At 46.2% G+C, this 16,426-nt stretch overlaps 1 protein-coding gene across 7 annotated transcripts in view; it reads left to right on the top strand.

The window, feature by feature from the left end:
• Positions 1-16,426, top strand: part of TBC1D32 (TBC1 domain family member 32) — an 851,129-nt gene that overhangs the window by 461,665 nt on the left and 373,038 nt on the right. For all 7 annotated transcript variants that reach the window (XR_010176059.1, XM_063917235.1, XM_063917238.1 and 4 more), the window contains one exon: positions 7,835-7,923. Coding sequence is in view for 6 of the 7 variants with exons in the window: in XM_063917235.1 (XP_063773305.1) it covers positions 7,835-7,923 (89 nt within the window). In the remaining variant the exon portion in view is untranslated. The remainder of the gene's footprint in view (positions 1-7,834; positions 7,924-16,426) is intronic.

The raw sequence follows: 16,426 nt of genomic DNA, 5'->3' as shown, positions 1-16,426 counted from the left end.
TGCCGTGCACAGAGCCTATAACCACTGCACAGCAAAAGACCCGAACCGGAGTATCAGCTGCGCTCAGGTTACTCCACTAGCACTTGTCTCCCGGTTGCCATGACGACGTGGCAGCACAGGGCAGGAGACCCTAACAGTACCCCCCCTCTGACGAGGGGTCAAAGAACCCCTACCACCGGGTTTATCGGGGAACTGCGAGAAGAAAGAGCGTATCAGTCTGGGGGCATGAAGATCACAACTGCGCACCCACGACCGCTCCTCCGGGCCATACCCCTTCCAGTGCACCAAAAATGACAGCCGACCCCGAACCACCTTGGAGTCAAGAATCCTTTCAACAACAAACTCCCTCTGGCCACGTATCAGAAGAGGGGAAGGTCTTCCACTGGAAGAAGGATTACTAATCGCCCGTTTTATAAGGGAACAATGAAATGTTTTATTGATACCCAAAGAACGGGGCAGATCTAACTGAAATGCCACCGGATTGATAACCCTGGTGATCTTATAAGGGCCGATGAACCGGGGGCCTAACTTATGAGATGGCTGTCTCAACTTCAAATTCTTGGTAGACAACCAGACGAAGTCTCCTAATTTGAAGCTGCAGGGTCTTTTCCGCTTATCAAAAACCCTTTTGGTCACTAATGACACAGACACAAGGGCTTTCTTCACTTTCCGCCAAATACCTCTAAGGACCGAAACCACAGAGGAACCACCAGGCGTGGAGTCCAGGGGGTCAAAAGAATTGGCCTTAGGATGATGCCCATACACACAAAGGAAGGGAGAGATCCCTGTAGCAGAGTGAGCCGCGTTGTTATAGGCAAACTCCGCCATGGACAGATGAGCAACCCAGTCAGTCTGACACTTGGAGACATAACACCTGAGGAACTGCTCCAAGGACTGGTTCACCCTTTCAGTCTGCCCATTAGACTGCGGATGGTAGCCTGACGACAAGCTGACAGAAATCTGGAGATCGGAACAAAATGCCCTCCAGAATTTGGCCACAAACTGGGATCCACGGTCAGAGACCACATCAAGTGGCAACCCGTGGAGACGCACAACATGCAGCATAAATAATTCAGACAGGCGTCTGGCTGATGGCAGCCCAACCAGTGGAACGAAGTGCGCCATCTTCGAAAACCTGTCAACGACAACCCAGATGGCTGTCATCCCCGAGGATTTGGGCAAGTCCACCACAAAATCCATTGAAATGTGGGTCCATGGCTTAGATGGGATAGAGAGTGGATGTAATGGGCCAACAGGAACCCCTCTAGGAGTCTTATTTCGGGCACAGATGTCACATGCCCGAACCCACTGATCCACATCCTTAGCCACCGAGGGCCACCACACCGCCCTAGATAGCAACTCCCGAGTTCTGGCAATACCCGGGTGACCTGCCGACTTCTTGGCATGGAATTCCAGGAACACTCGCTGTCTTAACCTAGGAGGCACAAACAAAAGACCTACCGGAAGGTCTGGAGGAGCCTGCTCCTGTGCTCTAAGGACTAATGATAAGAAGTCCTGGGTAATGCCCACTTTAATACATGATGGGGAAACAATGGGCAACGGCTCCTCAGTGGTCTCTTGGATTGGAGCAAAACTCCGCGAGAGCGCATCAGCCTTGATGTTTTTTGACCCAGGGCGATATGTTATCAAAAAATTAAAGCGAGCAAAAAACAAAGCCCATCGTGCCTGCCTGGCATTGAGACGCTTCGCTGACTCTAAATATGCCAGATTCTTATGGTCAGTGAGAATTGAGACCACAAACTTAGCCCCCTCAAGCCAGTGTCTCCACTCCTCGAGTGCATCCTTAATAGCCAACAATTCCCGGTTACCCACGTCATAATTCATCTCGGCAGGCGAAAATTTACGGGAAAAGTAAGCACAGGGATGAAGGCGATTATCAGACACTCCCATCTGAGAAAGCACTGCCCCAATACCCATCTCAGAGGCATCCACCTCCACCACAAAAGGACGCTCTGGATCTGGGTGTCGCAGCACCTTGGCCGAAACAAATGCCCTTTTGAGACGGGCAAAAGCCGCTTTAGCCTCACAAGACCAGTGAGCAACATCCGCCCCTTTCTTAGTGAGTGCCACCAAGGGCGCCACTATAGACGAAAATCCAGCGATAAATCGTCTATAAAAATTCGCAAAGCCCAGGAAACGCTGAAGCGCCTTCAAACTAGTGGGCTGCACCCAATCCAGGACTGCCTGTACCTTGGAACCCTCCATTTGGAAACCTTCTGGGGAGATAATATATCCTAGAAATGCGATTTGCTGAACTTCAAATTCGCACTTCTCCAGCTTCGCCCCAAGCCGGTGGTCTCTGAGTTTCTGGAGGACTAAGCGTACATGCTTCCGATGTTCCTCCAGGGAATGGGAGAAGATTAGGATGTCATCTAAGTATACAACTAAGAATCTATCCAAATATTCCCTGAGCACATCATTCATGAAATCCTGGAAGACTGCCGGGGCATTACAGAGCCCAAAAGGCATCACCAAATATTCATAATGCCCTGAGTGGGTATTAAAGGCAGTCTTCCATTCATCCCCCTCTCTTATTCGGATTAGATTGTACGCACCGCGTAGGTCAATCTTAGAAAAAATGGTGGCAGTACGAAGCTGGTCAAACAAGACCGAAATGAGAGGCAGTGGGTATGAGTTTTTAATCGTGATACGGTTCAATTCCCTGAAGTCGATGCAGGGTCGCAACGAACCGTCCTTTTTACCCACGAAGAAGAACCCCGACCCAACTGGAGACTGTGAAGGTCTGATAAATCCCTTAGCCAAGTTCTCCTGAATGTACTCTGCCATAGCCTGAGTCTCAGGACTTGACAGGGAGTACAACCTGCTCTTGGGAAGCTTAGCATTTGGCAACAAATCAATGGCACAGTCATAGGGGCGATGGGGAGGTAGTACCTCTGCAACTTTTTTGGAGAACACGTCCGCAAAATCTGCATAACACCCTAGCAATCCTGGCAAACTTAGCTGCGAGAGCCTGACTGGAAGGCTCAAGCAACTCCTGAAACAATCAGTACCCCAACTAAGAATCTCCCCAGAGACCCAGTCAAATTGAGGATTGTGGGCACTTAACCAGGGTAACCCCAACACCAATGGAGCAAAAGTACAGACAGTCACATAAAAGGACAATTTTTCAGAGTGTGTGGCTCCAATAAACAAAGAAATCTGGCTAGTGCAAGAGGTAATTTTACCTTGGGATAATGGTTCCCCGTTTAACCCACAAATCTCAATTTCCGATGCCAAGGGTACTAAGGGAACAGAGTGTTTCAGGGCGAATTGGCGGTCCATAAAAACCCCGTCGGCCCCACTGTCCACAAAGGCCTCAGTCTTGACAGTTTGACCGAGGATCTTCAAGGTCACCGGAATGATAAAAGTCTTCTTGGGAAATTCTGACTTCTGGCCTGACAGGATATTTCCCATCACCCTCAGGCCCTGAAGTTTTCCGGCTTTTCTGGGCATGATACTACCACATGACCTTTATTCCCACAGTACAAACACAACCCCTGCTGTCTCCTCCGCATCTTCTCACGCGAGGAGAGGCGGGTAGCCCCAATCTGCATAGGCTCCTCAGAAAATTCCTCAGAGTCTGAGGTTCCCTTGGGAAGGAAGGAAATCTCAGTCTCCCTTTCAAGCCTACGCTCTCTCAGCCGTCTATCCACCCGGATGGATAACTGCATGAGCTGATCCAAGCTATCAGGCAAGGGATATTGTACCAATTGGTCCTTTATCTGGTTAGAAAGACCTCTTCGGTACTGGTGTCTCAGGGCTGGGTCATTCCACTGGGTATCATGGGCCAACCTCCGAAACTCCGTACAGTAAACCTCAACTGGCCTTCGCCCTTGCTTAAGGATCGAAATCTGAGCCTCGGCTGAGGCCGTCTTGTCAGGGTCATCATACAACATGCCCAGTGCCGTAAAAAAAGCATCAACACTTTTAAGCGACGGACAGTCAGGCTGCAACCCATATGCCCAGACCTGTGGGTCTCCTTGTAGCAAGGAAATCACTATGCCCACCCGCTGAATCTCCGACCCAGAAGACTGAGGCCTAAGCCGGAAGTATAGCTTGCAGCTCTCCTTGAAACAAAAGAACTGCGAGCGATCTCCAGAAAAACGATCCGGGAGATTTACTTTCGGCTCCTTAACCCCTGCAGGTGCTGCTGCTGCGGGAGCTCCGCCAGCAGCCTGGGAGGTGTGCATTTTAATGGACAAATCATTAAATTGTCGAGTCAGGACCTGCACCTGATCGACCACCTGTTGCAACGTATTTTGAGGGGTATGCTCCATATTCCCACAAAATTTTAACAGGAGTATTAGGCTGCTGAATATGTTATGCACACCAGTGCCTGCAGGAAAGTACTGGTGTCAGAACTGTTATGCACTCCAGTGTCTGCAGGAATGTACTGGTATTTGAACTGTTATGCAAAACAAATGGACTCACAGACAAACTGGGGAATATGACATAACGTACACAGAAGGTGATAGGGTAACAAAATACACACAAAGTGAACAGAGAAGCCCAGAGGCTAAGGAACTGGGTATCTCCCTTGTATTAGAACTGCTCAGATGTAAAAAGCAAGATGTTGTGTTTTAATACGTAGAGAACCCGAAATGCTGTTGCTAAGGGCAACAGCAAAACCCTAAAGGGTTACCAACGGGTGTGGCAGTAAACTCCTTGGTCAGAGATGGAATGATAGACACAAGGAGTCTCTCCACAATCCTGATTCTCACTTGCAGTGCACAGGTTTTAGCTTACTGCCACTAAACTGACCCCTGACACCTAGCACAGTGAGACAGGATTAGACAGGCAAGTCTTAGAATACAGCCGCAAACTTGCTAAGTTCACAGAGTAGTAACAGAACCCCAGCAAGCTAAACGACTGACTCCAGTCTTACTGCTAGGTCTGGATTGGCAGAGTGTAATACCAAATCCCCAGGCCTATTTGCAGTAAGCAACAAACAAATACAAAGCTACACAGTACTGGCTAACTTTCATGAACTGACTAACCAACAAAGATTCAGCAGCATCTGCTTACCCTGAAAAGAGGCCTTATAAAGCAGGTGCTGTCCACGCCCCACTCAGACCTCACAGACTGTGAGCACAAAAACCAGCACCGGATCCCCTGCCGTGCACAGAGCCTATAACCACTGCACAGCAAAAGACCCGAACCGGAGTATCAGCTGCGCTCAGGTTACTCCACTAGCACTTGTCTCCCGGTTGCCATGACGACGTGGCAGCACAGGGCAGGAGACCCTAACATAGAGTGCATGCTTTCATTAGGAAAAGGTCTATAACAGAAAATCATCAATTTAAGAACAAGGGAACTGGTTAGTAGTGAAGTTAATATAGGTAATCCAAAGTGGCACAGAAACAACATTTCTAAACTATGAACTAAATTACTAGCAAACAGGAAGGAAGTATATAGGTGAGGGTATGGTCAGGTGCAGGCGTCTCATTATAGGCTAATCCGGGACATAGTTATGTCACCGACAGTCAGGAGACCGATGGTCAGAATAACTCCCCCTGCATCCCGAAGTCTTAAAATGCAGACTAGAAGGAACTATTCTCACTCGTGGCTGTCCATGACACCCATAGCGTGGGAATAGAACCTGTGGCAAGCACAGCTCACCACCAAGCCCGCAAGGGGCTTCGCTCTGCTCACCCCCTCTTCCCTACAGGCATCCGGATGCTGACTGCCGCCATCCCAGCCGCCGGTAACACAGCCCCAACTCGCTAATCCTCACAGTAGTGTCACTCTTTTCATCCCAAACAGAACACAATTTGATACAATCACTTTATTGCGAACACAGTATTTATATACTGATTTCTAAGCTTGATCTAGTGTCCATCCATGCAGACAAAGATATAAGTGGAGTTTACTGTTTAAAAAAATAAAACATCTGAAAAAATGTAGATCTCCCCTGTATTTAGAGATGGCTTCACCACCCCTATCGATTAACTTATGACTGTAGCTGTCACCACTATAAGCGGGCATATGCATCAGCCCCATATGTGCTGCAGGATATCCATCTGAACTCAGACTGATCTCTGCATGTGCTTCGTTCTGCATAGCCCACAATTCTGCCTACCCACTTACATCTACAACACACTCTCAGAGGTATATTTACTAAATGTCGATGTTAGTCGATTTCAGATCGATTTTAATCGATGTTGGTCATCCAGCGTTAAAACATACATTTTCTAGCAGATAAATGTTTATATTCATTTTTAAATGTTAGTAAATATTTTGTTTTAACCTTGGAAACACAACATCGATTAAGATCGAAGTGATATCGACCAATATCAACCTTTAGTAAATAAACCCCTCAGGACTAATATAGCCTATGTGTAAAAGTCCAGTTACAGCCACTCAGACAAGTGGTGCAGCCGAGATGTGCACAGCTAAAAAGTTACATTGGGTCAGCTATAGGCATGCAAGATCGATCCGCAAAATGGATTTAGGTGCCCCTATGACTGTGTGAATTATACAGGGTGGGGCAGGGATGCTGACATTTTAAAAACTGAGCAGTTAAATAACAATTTTAGTTGCCAGATGACAAATATGCCCTCTTAAATTACGTAGCATGCCATTTATTTCTTTAAAATCAGGTGACCTCAATCTCTGTGCTGGCATTCCTATAATCTTTCATGCATGTTTTCCATAATGTGGCATGGCATCTGTAAAGAAATTCCAGAAATTTCTTGATAAATTCTTTCTTTCAGCTCTTCAATATTATGTGGGCAATGAGAGTGCACTATGTTTTAAATGCACCCATAAAAAGCCACATGCTGAGAGGTCTGTGGACTTTGGAAACCAAGTAATGTCACAATTCCTGGAGATGATGCAGTTTTAAAAAAGCAGTCGTAGGGCGCCCGTTGACACTCTTTCTGTATGACACGTCACCATGTTGTTGGAACTAACTGACCTCATGAACTTGAAGAAACCTAGTTAGTTAAATGCAGGGGTGTCACTATGCTTTGTGGTATAAAGGGGGCATGGCCTGACTGACCCCCATTTTCATCACTCTAGTGGTCCCGGAGATGCTGGTCTGCCCGCTGATATGTCTGTAGTGCCGTCTCCTAAAGTGTGACAGGAGCCGAGTGGCACACATAGGGGGTCATTCAGACCTGATCGCTCGCTAACTTTTTTCGCTGCAATCAAGTCCGAACCGCGCATGCGTATGCACAGCAATGCGCAGGCGCGTCGCTCGGGTACAAAGCGGATCGTTGCTGTGCGATGGGTTTTACGAAGAATCCATTCGCACAGCCAATCGCAAGGAGATTGACAGGAAGAGGGCGTTTTTTGGGTGGCAACTGACCATTTTCTAGGAGTGGTTGGAAAAATGCAGTCGTGTCCAAGCGTTTGCAGGGCGGGTGTCTGACGTCAATTCCGGTCCCGTACAGGCTGAAGTGATCGCAGCAGCTGAGTAAGTCCTGGGCTGTGCAGAGACTGCACTAAATCTGTTTGTACAGCTCTGCTACACATGCGTTCGCACACTTGCAAAGCAAAAATACACTCCCCTATGGGCTGCGACTATCATGCTCGCAAAAAAACCCTAGCGAGTGATCAAGTCTGAATTAGGCCCTTAATGTTAAGTGCAGGAGCTAGCATTTTGGTGTCGCACCTTTTTGTGTGACACCCGCAGCCTCGTAGTGACGCTGCTAAATACCATGCTGTGGAGAAAAGGATGTAAAGTAATCTCCAACCCAACCATACCCCTACCCAGAAAAAAACAATACATTTTTAAAATTGCCCATTTACCTTTGCCACCCTGTATATTGTATGGTACTGTACTAATTCATCGTATTTGTTTGTTTTTCAGGATATCTTTGATCGTCTTGTGATTGTAGATTCAGTGGCTAAAATAAATTCATTATTTAACTATGACCAGTCACACATTTTTGGATTAAGGTAAGAGTATAATCAGTAGTTATTTGCTGTTTTCTTTCTTTTGACCCTACACCTGAAGTATGGCACGTTGTTGCTACAGTTGGAAACAGATTTTACATTTAAACTTGTTGTTGGTGAATATTATCTCAAGATTTATAAAATAATGAATTATTAAACCTCAAAAAAATAAACAAGACCATTTTAACGTGGGTTATATGTAGGTGGCTCTAGGTATGTTATTTGTGTGTTGTAATATTCGCATGGGAGACATTGCATGCAATCACTGTGTAAAACCACTGCTGTAGAAGAGCAGGTGAGGCATAGTGATTTAAGGGCATGTAATATTCACAGATCACAGCTTTAGCAAAATAATCTGAACCTATAGCCTATCATTCACAATATTCAAAAACAGATTTTCAATTAGAGTAAGTGGAGGTATCCATTCATTAAACTGATTATCACAACCAACACTAAACAGCAGCACTGGCACACATGGACATTGCTTCTTATATCAGAGGATTATAAAGGCATATTGGATCAGAGGCGTAGCTAGGGTTTTTGGAGCCCAGGGCAAGATCAATAATGGCGCCCCCCCCCCCCCTCCCCCCCCCCAAAAAAAATACAAATAAAAAAAAAAATACAAAAAAAATACAAAAGGAAAGTATGTGCAGACGCCACCGGTGTCACTGTATATAAAGATGTCAGGGTGTGTATGTATAGATGTAGGTGCAATGGTCGAGGTTGAATTTTTGAAGGTGGAATGAAATAGTGAAGATAGCAATTATGCACGTGCTGAAGGCGCGCGCGCTCCGGAAAAGGGGCATGGTCACTCAAAAGGGCCGTGTCCTTCAGTGTAGTAGGACCCTTTATACTATCTAATACTGGTGCCCCTTTCACATTATAGCACACGGTATGAGCCGAAATTCACATTACCCCACACGGTATGAGCTGAAATTCACATTATAGCACACAGTATGAGACGAAATTCACATTACCCCACATGGCATGACCCGAAATTCACATTATAGCACATGGTATGAGCCGAAATTCACATTACAGCACACGGTATGAGCCGAAATTCACATTACCCCACACGGTATGAGCCGAAATTCACATTACCCCACATGGTATGAGCCGAAATTCACATTACCCCACATGGTATGAGCCGAAATTCACATTACCCCACATGTTATGAGCCGAAATTCACATTACCCCACACGGTATGAGCCGAAATTCACATTATAGCACACGGTATGAGCCAAAATTCACGTTACAGCACATGGTATGAGCCAAAATTCACATTATAGAGTGAGGGGATCCTACCCCCTTAATTAACTAATCCTGCGGGGCACTGTGGTGAGGGGAGACTACCCCCTTAATAGACTAATTGCAGAGTTTAGCAGCGGAAGGGCTGCAGCGGTTTCTCACCCCAAGCTGCGGCGCTTCTGCCACCTCCGACACTCCACATCTTCGGCGCCACCCGGGATGCAGAGCACCGCACCTGGGATGCACCCTTTTCAGTGTGGTCTGCTGCGCTCCGAAGGGGTTCTTCTCTCCTGCTGCAGGATCCTGATGTGCGCCGTCCTTCCCGCTGTTACTGCCACGGTAAGCATTAGTATCGTTTTCCGCAGAGGCCATTTACTGAGGCATATGTGTTAAACCTCGGGAACTGAGATGCCCTTCTCACCATACACAGCTGTGTGGCCGAGCCGGGCGGGGGGGGACAGCCAGCAGCATGCCGGATTTCAGCAGCCGAGGGTGCGGGCTGTACATACTTGAGGCAGCTGGATATTCAACAGTGCTGAAAGCCTCCGGAGCCTGCACCCCCGAAGCTGCAGTACACCGGCAGAGGACACCCATCCCCCGAACCCTGCGTAGCCCAAAGCCGGAGATCGGCAGCATGTTGAATGCGGAAGCAGAAGGCGCTTGTTGCCGGTCAACATGCTGCCGATCTCCGGCTTTGGGCTCCGCACGTGCCTTACAGTCCGCACCCTCGGCTGCTGATATCCGGCATGCTGCCCCTGCTGCTGACTTTCTACCTGCCCGGCTCGCCCACCCAGCTGGATGGTGAGTGAGAAGGGCATCTCAGTGCCCGTGGTTTAATACATATCCCTCTTCGGTAAATGGCCATTAGTACATACCGCCCACACACACAGACTGCCCCACCCCCTTACTTACACACACACGCTGTAGATTACACACACACAGACTGGCCATCCCCAAACCCCACAAACACCCACTTAGACTACACACACATTCTTATACTTTCCCCTCCCCCACACACACTGGACTGCAAAAATTTACACACAATCACACTGTCCCACACACACACACAATTAACACACACTCACACTGTCCCACACACACACAATTAACACACACGCACACTGTCCCACACACCAGTGGCATGAGGTGAGGTCAGTGGCTGGTGAGGCACTACAGCCATAATGTCCACCGAATCTGCCGATGACCCCTACCGCCGCCAAGGCAATGCCCGCCACTGCCTCTGAGCCGATGCCCTCTGCCACCACCAATGGCTTACAAACTCGCCCACCATCAACTGACCCAGCCCTCCGCCACTAATTTGCATCTCAGTCCGTTGCCGCCAATGCCCGCTGCCTGCCTGCTCATCATACTTGTGATATATTGTACATTTTTATAGAAAAAAATAATAATTAGTGTTTGGGACTGGGAAGGGAGTGGGAGGAGGACATGAATGCAATTTTGTTGTCCAGGGCTTCCATTATCGTAATGGAGAAGGGTCTGAATGAGTTAAAAACTGTAAAAAAAAATGTGTGAGGTCCCCCCTCCTAAGTATAACCAGCCTCGGGCTCTTTGAGCCGGTCCTGGTTGTTTAAACACTGGGAAAAAATTGGACAGGGGTTCCCCGTATTTAGACAACCAGCACCAGGCTCTTAGTCCGGTCCTGGTTCCAAAAATACGGGGGACAAAAGATGTAGGGGTCCCCCATATTTTTAAAACCAGCACCGGGCTCCACTAGCCAGGGACATAATGCCACAGCCGGGGGACACATTTATGTAGGTCCCTGCGGCCGTGGCATTACCCTCCCCCAACTAGTCACCACTGGCCGGGGTTCCCTGGAGGAGTGGGGTCCCCTTAAATCAAGGGGACACCCCCCCCTCCAGGCACCCAAGGGCCAGGGGTGAAGCCTGAGGCTGTCCCCCCCATCCGTGGGCGGTGGATGAGAGGCTGATAGCCATGTAATTAAAAACAAAAGAATATTGTTTTTTGCTGTGGAACTACAAGGCCCAGCAAGCCTCCCCTGCTTGCTGGTACTTGGAGAACCTCAAGTACCAGCATGCATCGAAATAACGGGCCCGCTGGTACCTGTAGTTCTACAACAGAAAAAATACCCAGATAAAAACACAACTCACACACCGTGACAGTAAAAATTTATTAAAACACACTGACACACTCACACATACTTACCTATATCCCACGCCGGTCATGTCCACTTGTCCAGTAGAATACAATAGGGGTACCTGTAAAAATGAGAGACAGATTACTTACCTACATCCCACGCCGGTCACGTCCACTTGTCCAGTAAAATCCAATAGGGGCACCTGTAAAAATTAAAATTATACTTACAAACTTCAATCCACAGGAGGAGACAGAGAGAGGGGGAGGGGGGAGGGGAAGAGACTAACCTGCTGCTGCTGCTGGGGAGAGCCGGGACACACTGCAGGGCCACGCCGGGAGGACGGAGCCGACGGATGAGGGGGAGAGCCGCACAACACTGCTCCTGTCAGCGGCGGAGGAGGACGGGGGGGCGCACACTGCAGACGCCAATCACCGCCGGGACAATTAACACACACTCACACTGTCCCACACATACACAATAAACACACACGCACACTGTCCCCCCCCCCCACACACACACACAATTAACACACACGCACACTGTCCCACACACACGCACACTGTCCCACACACACACAATTAACACACATTCACACTGTCCCACACACACACACACACACACACACTTAACACACTCACACAATTAACACACACTCACACTGTCACACACACACACACACACACAATTAACACACTCACACAATTATTAACACACACTCACACTGTCCCACACACACACACAATTAACACACACACACACTGTCCCTCCCCCCTCCCCTCTCCTCCCCTCTCCCGACAGAAAACTATCAACATCTTTAAAATATGTAAAGCCCGCTCACCTGTTTGACAGCTCACCGCGGCAGCGCGCGTACCTCCGAGGTCGCGATCGCACGCACGATGTGCAGGGAGGAGGGGGGGTAGGAGGAGGGGGGGTAGGAGGAGGGGAGGCTCCTGGCTGATGCTGCGTGTCCAGTGTGACAGGCACAGCAGCCGGGGAGACAGGGAGAGCGCAGCAGGTAGCGCCGGCGGAATCCCTGTCGCATGGGGCGAGCGGGCCGTGCCGGTGGCGCTCCCCTCTGTTGGGGCTTCCACGGCGCCCAGGGCACATGCCCTGCTCGCCCCGTGCTAGATACGCCTCTGTATTGGATTATACTGTATAACAAAAATCCTTGGTACATTACTAAAATGTACAGTTTTAATAAGGAGTCAGTATATGGATGCAGTGTATGTAGTACTATAGGAAGATATCAACCAGGAAATATGTTTTATCTTCATATGTGATTCTGTCTGCACATTAACGGATATATTTGCTGCCTGTCAGATATGAGGTATAACTTGTAATCTTGATGTTCGAATATTATTTTCTGAAACTATATGCACTTTTCTTCAGTTATGCACGGAGTAGTTCATAAATATTCACAGTCTGTAACTAATTGGCAGTAGAGAATAGCTAATGGAACCACAAAGTTCAGCTTAACCTGTCTAGTAGTGAATTTGAGATAACACATAGCAGTACAGTTTTACAGTGTCATCCAAATTTCCATACTCTAATTAATGAAACGTAATCCTAAAATTTGGAAAATTATCACATATTCTATGAAGGAGAAGCTGCCCAATGAAAAGATTTTTTTGTCTAACAAATTATAGAAGAATGGTTGATGAAAGCAGCAACTAATTGCAAACATCCTAACATTCCCAGCTCTCCCAGACTCCTGCCTTGGATACACAAGGGAGACTTTAATAGAATTATATACTTTTCCAGGATCTTGCAGTGTCAAAGGGTTTCGGCTGAATTGTTCTGTCTACAATGCCCTCAGTGCATTAACTCTGGTACTTCCAACTCCCATGATGTTATCCAAAGTTATCAATAGTAGTTACAGAGCCACATCAATTTGCACAGCCGACTTCTTTTATAGTGGCGCGGCCTTTCACGTTAACAGAACTTGCAGAATCTACACATTTCCGTCTACAGTAGTAGTAGAAGAAGTTCTTGCACCTATTTCAGTACATTACACACAGTACATAACACACAGTACATTGTGTTGAGTTGAATCAATGATTCTATTTACTACTAGATTCCATTTACAAGAGGCAACTGCTGTCTTTAGAAAATGATTCTTAATAAAAGCACAATAAACCCACTTTAATGTTCTCATTTATTGTCATCTCATTTATCCTACCCCTCACAATGAATGCTTTTTGAACAGTGGCTTCAGCTATAGAACTAGACTAATGCACATATAGTATAATTCTATGTTTACACTAATCCACCAACTGCAGTACATAAAAATAACGGATTAACCATTTCAACAAGTGGACTCTCAACCTACATGCTCAAAAAAGAGCTGTAAACATTAATCTTTAATTATAATTTTTTTATTTATTTAGGTATTGCGTACACATAATATCAAATGCTCTGTTATTTAAATTTGACATATTGTATAATGTCAATTTTACTTACAGTATTTGACAATCTAGTCCATTTCTATAGTAATCCTCCTCTTATATCAACACATGACAGAGACCCAGTAAGGAATTAAACTCTATGGGGTCAATGACAGACCCGGATTACTCAGTAGACACTACAGACATTATAAAAATATTAATGACAGTAACTGTTAATCAGCTGCTTTGGCTTCTTAAGGACCCTACACACTGTGATTCGCCGCAGAGCTGCACGACGGCGGATACGGCCGACGGTCGACTCGGTGGCGGGGCAGGCAAATATGGAGGAGATCATCCATATTGGCCTGCATGCACAGGCGATGGGGCACCAACGATGATCGAGCGCGGGGCCGCGCATCGTTCATAGCTGGTTCCTTCTACACTGAAAGATATGAACGGTATCTCGTTCATTAATGAACGAGATCGTTCATATCTTTCAGTAATATCGCCCAGTGTATAGGGCCTATTAGTAAATTTGTCCCTAAGAGTGACTAATGGTGGACAAATGGCTGCACTAGAAAATGTTAACTACCAGTAATGCAGAATTAAAAATTTACTGTTGAAAAATGTTCTCCACTTATGTCTCTTATGAATCACTGAAATCTGTCATATGGAATCTCAAAGATAAGTCAATTATTTGGGTGAAGGAAGGAGAGAGGTGACTGTTGCTGATTTTATATGTAACGGCATTACAGTGTAAATTGGGAAGAATAATCCAGCTCAGAGCAGGATTAAGATCCGATGGGCGTTTAGTAAATCTACCCCTTCTTCTTATTTAAAGCATCATTACGGGCAAATGGCTTGGGAATCCGTCTGTGAATAATTTTATATTTAATTATATTTACAGATTTTGCTTAAAATTGCATTTGGATCTGGCTCTGACAGATGTGTCATTGTAATTTTTCTTTGTTTCCTTCTGTGCTTATGGGAAGGACGTGGGTATGTGAACAGGTCCTTTAATTCCTAAAGCGCGGTGTTGTTGTCTTTTTCAGTACAGTAAAACGTACAGAAAATCACTGATCTACTATATTTTGCCTATCACATACTGTTGAAAAATGATTTTCAAACTGATGGTTCCCTTTAAAGGAATGCTTGCAGTGCACTGAGGAAAAGATGCATTTTTCAATTTAAAAAAAAAAAACAGGTTTACTGCGGCTTTACTGCACGGCTGATCATGAAGAAAATGAATGTATACTACTACTTCATGCTGGTTGACCTGGAGGCAGAGTCAGTCACACTTCCGTGTAATAGTTCAGTAATTTCATTTTTTTTCTGCGGTAAAGAGAGTGAAAACTTCATTCATATTGATACTAGGGAAGAAAAGGGAAGACCTTTTAATTTAAACAAACAATAAGATAGCTTTGAATGGCAAAATGTTAGTTCGGGCTGATTAGCTGATCTTTTATATTTTTTAAAAGCTGTATTATTTTTACTATTACCTGATTATGGATCTGATTCAGGTTCAGCAGCAGATTCTGCTAAATTGCAGAATCTGCTTCTGTCGCATGCGGGGGGCCGCCCAGCACAGGACAAGACCGCTCAGCATGCTAATCGGTGGCCAGCGATGCTATCGCAAATGAATTGTGATTGCATCGCTAAGTCTGCAATCAAGGTAGACTCTCTGCTAGACTGCATATGCAGTCGAACCGCCGCCATTTTTTGGGGGAGCAGCGTGTGCGTCTGATATCACACAGCTGCCCTGAAAATGGTACAGACACGCATCTGTTGTCTGGTCTCCCCCCCCCCTTCACACACACACGCCCCCGCCACTGTCAGCCACATTCCGATCGCATCCTTCCGGGATGGCATCGCTGTGTGAATGGTTGGTCACGCATGTGCAGGTGGCCGAAATTGCCTGTTCTGCGTTTTCTCAGCAGCAGAGGCTGCTGCTGAGTGAGGACCTGTGGTCATTTTACTTATTTTCCAAATAGGATATTAAAAAGTTGAGAGTAGTGGAACAATTTAGTTTATATGAAGAGTGTACAAGCATAGGTACAGTAGTTTGGAAGTTAGAAACAGGCATATTGTATTCCCACCATTAGCACTTTCCACACTTTATATCAGAGTTTTCCTTATAACTGTGCAATCATAGTTGAGGATGCTGCCATTTTGTGATATATATATATATATATATATATATATATATATATACAGTTGTGCTCATAAGTTTACATACCCTAGCAGAATTTGTGATTTTCTGCCCATTTGTCAGAGAATATGAACGATAACTCACAAACTTTTCTTTCACTCATGGTTAGTGGTTGGGTGAATCCATTTATTGTCAAACAACTGTGTTTACTCTTTTTAAATCATAATGACAACAGAAACTACCCAAATGACCCTGATCAAAAGTTTACATACCCCAGTTCTTAATAACGTGTATTGCCCCCTTTAACATCAATGACAGCTTGAAGTCTTTTGTGGTAGTTGTGGATGAGGCTCTTTATTTTCTCAGATGGTAAAGCTGCCCATTCTTTTTAGCAAAAAGCCTCCAGTTCCTGTAAATTATTGGGCGGTCTTGCATGAACTGCACATTTGAGATCTCCCCAGAGTGGCTCAATGATATTGAGGTCAGGAGACTGAGATGGCCACTCCAGAACCTTCACTTTATTCTGCTGTAGCCAGTGACAGGTCGACTTGGCCTTGTGTTTTGGATCATTGTCATGTTGGAAGGTCCAAGTACGTCCCATGCGCAGCT

This window comes from Pseudophryne corroboree, chromosome 4 (genome assembly GCF_028390025.1).
Source record: "Pseudophryne corroboree isolate aPseCor3 chromosome 4, aPseCor3.hap2, whole genome shotgun sequence".
In the NCBI taxonomy this organism is placed as follows: domain Eukaryota; kingdom Metazoa; phylum Chordata; class Amphibia; order Anura; family Myobatrachidae; genus Pseudophryne; species Pseudophryne corroboree.
The sequence above is the reverse complement of the archived record's forward strand: the minus strand, read 5'-3'. Positions and strand labels throughout refer to the sequence as shown.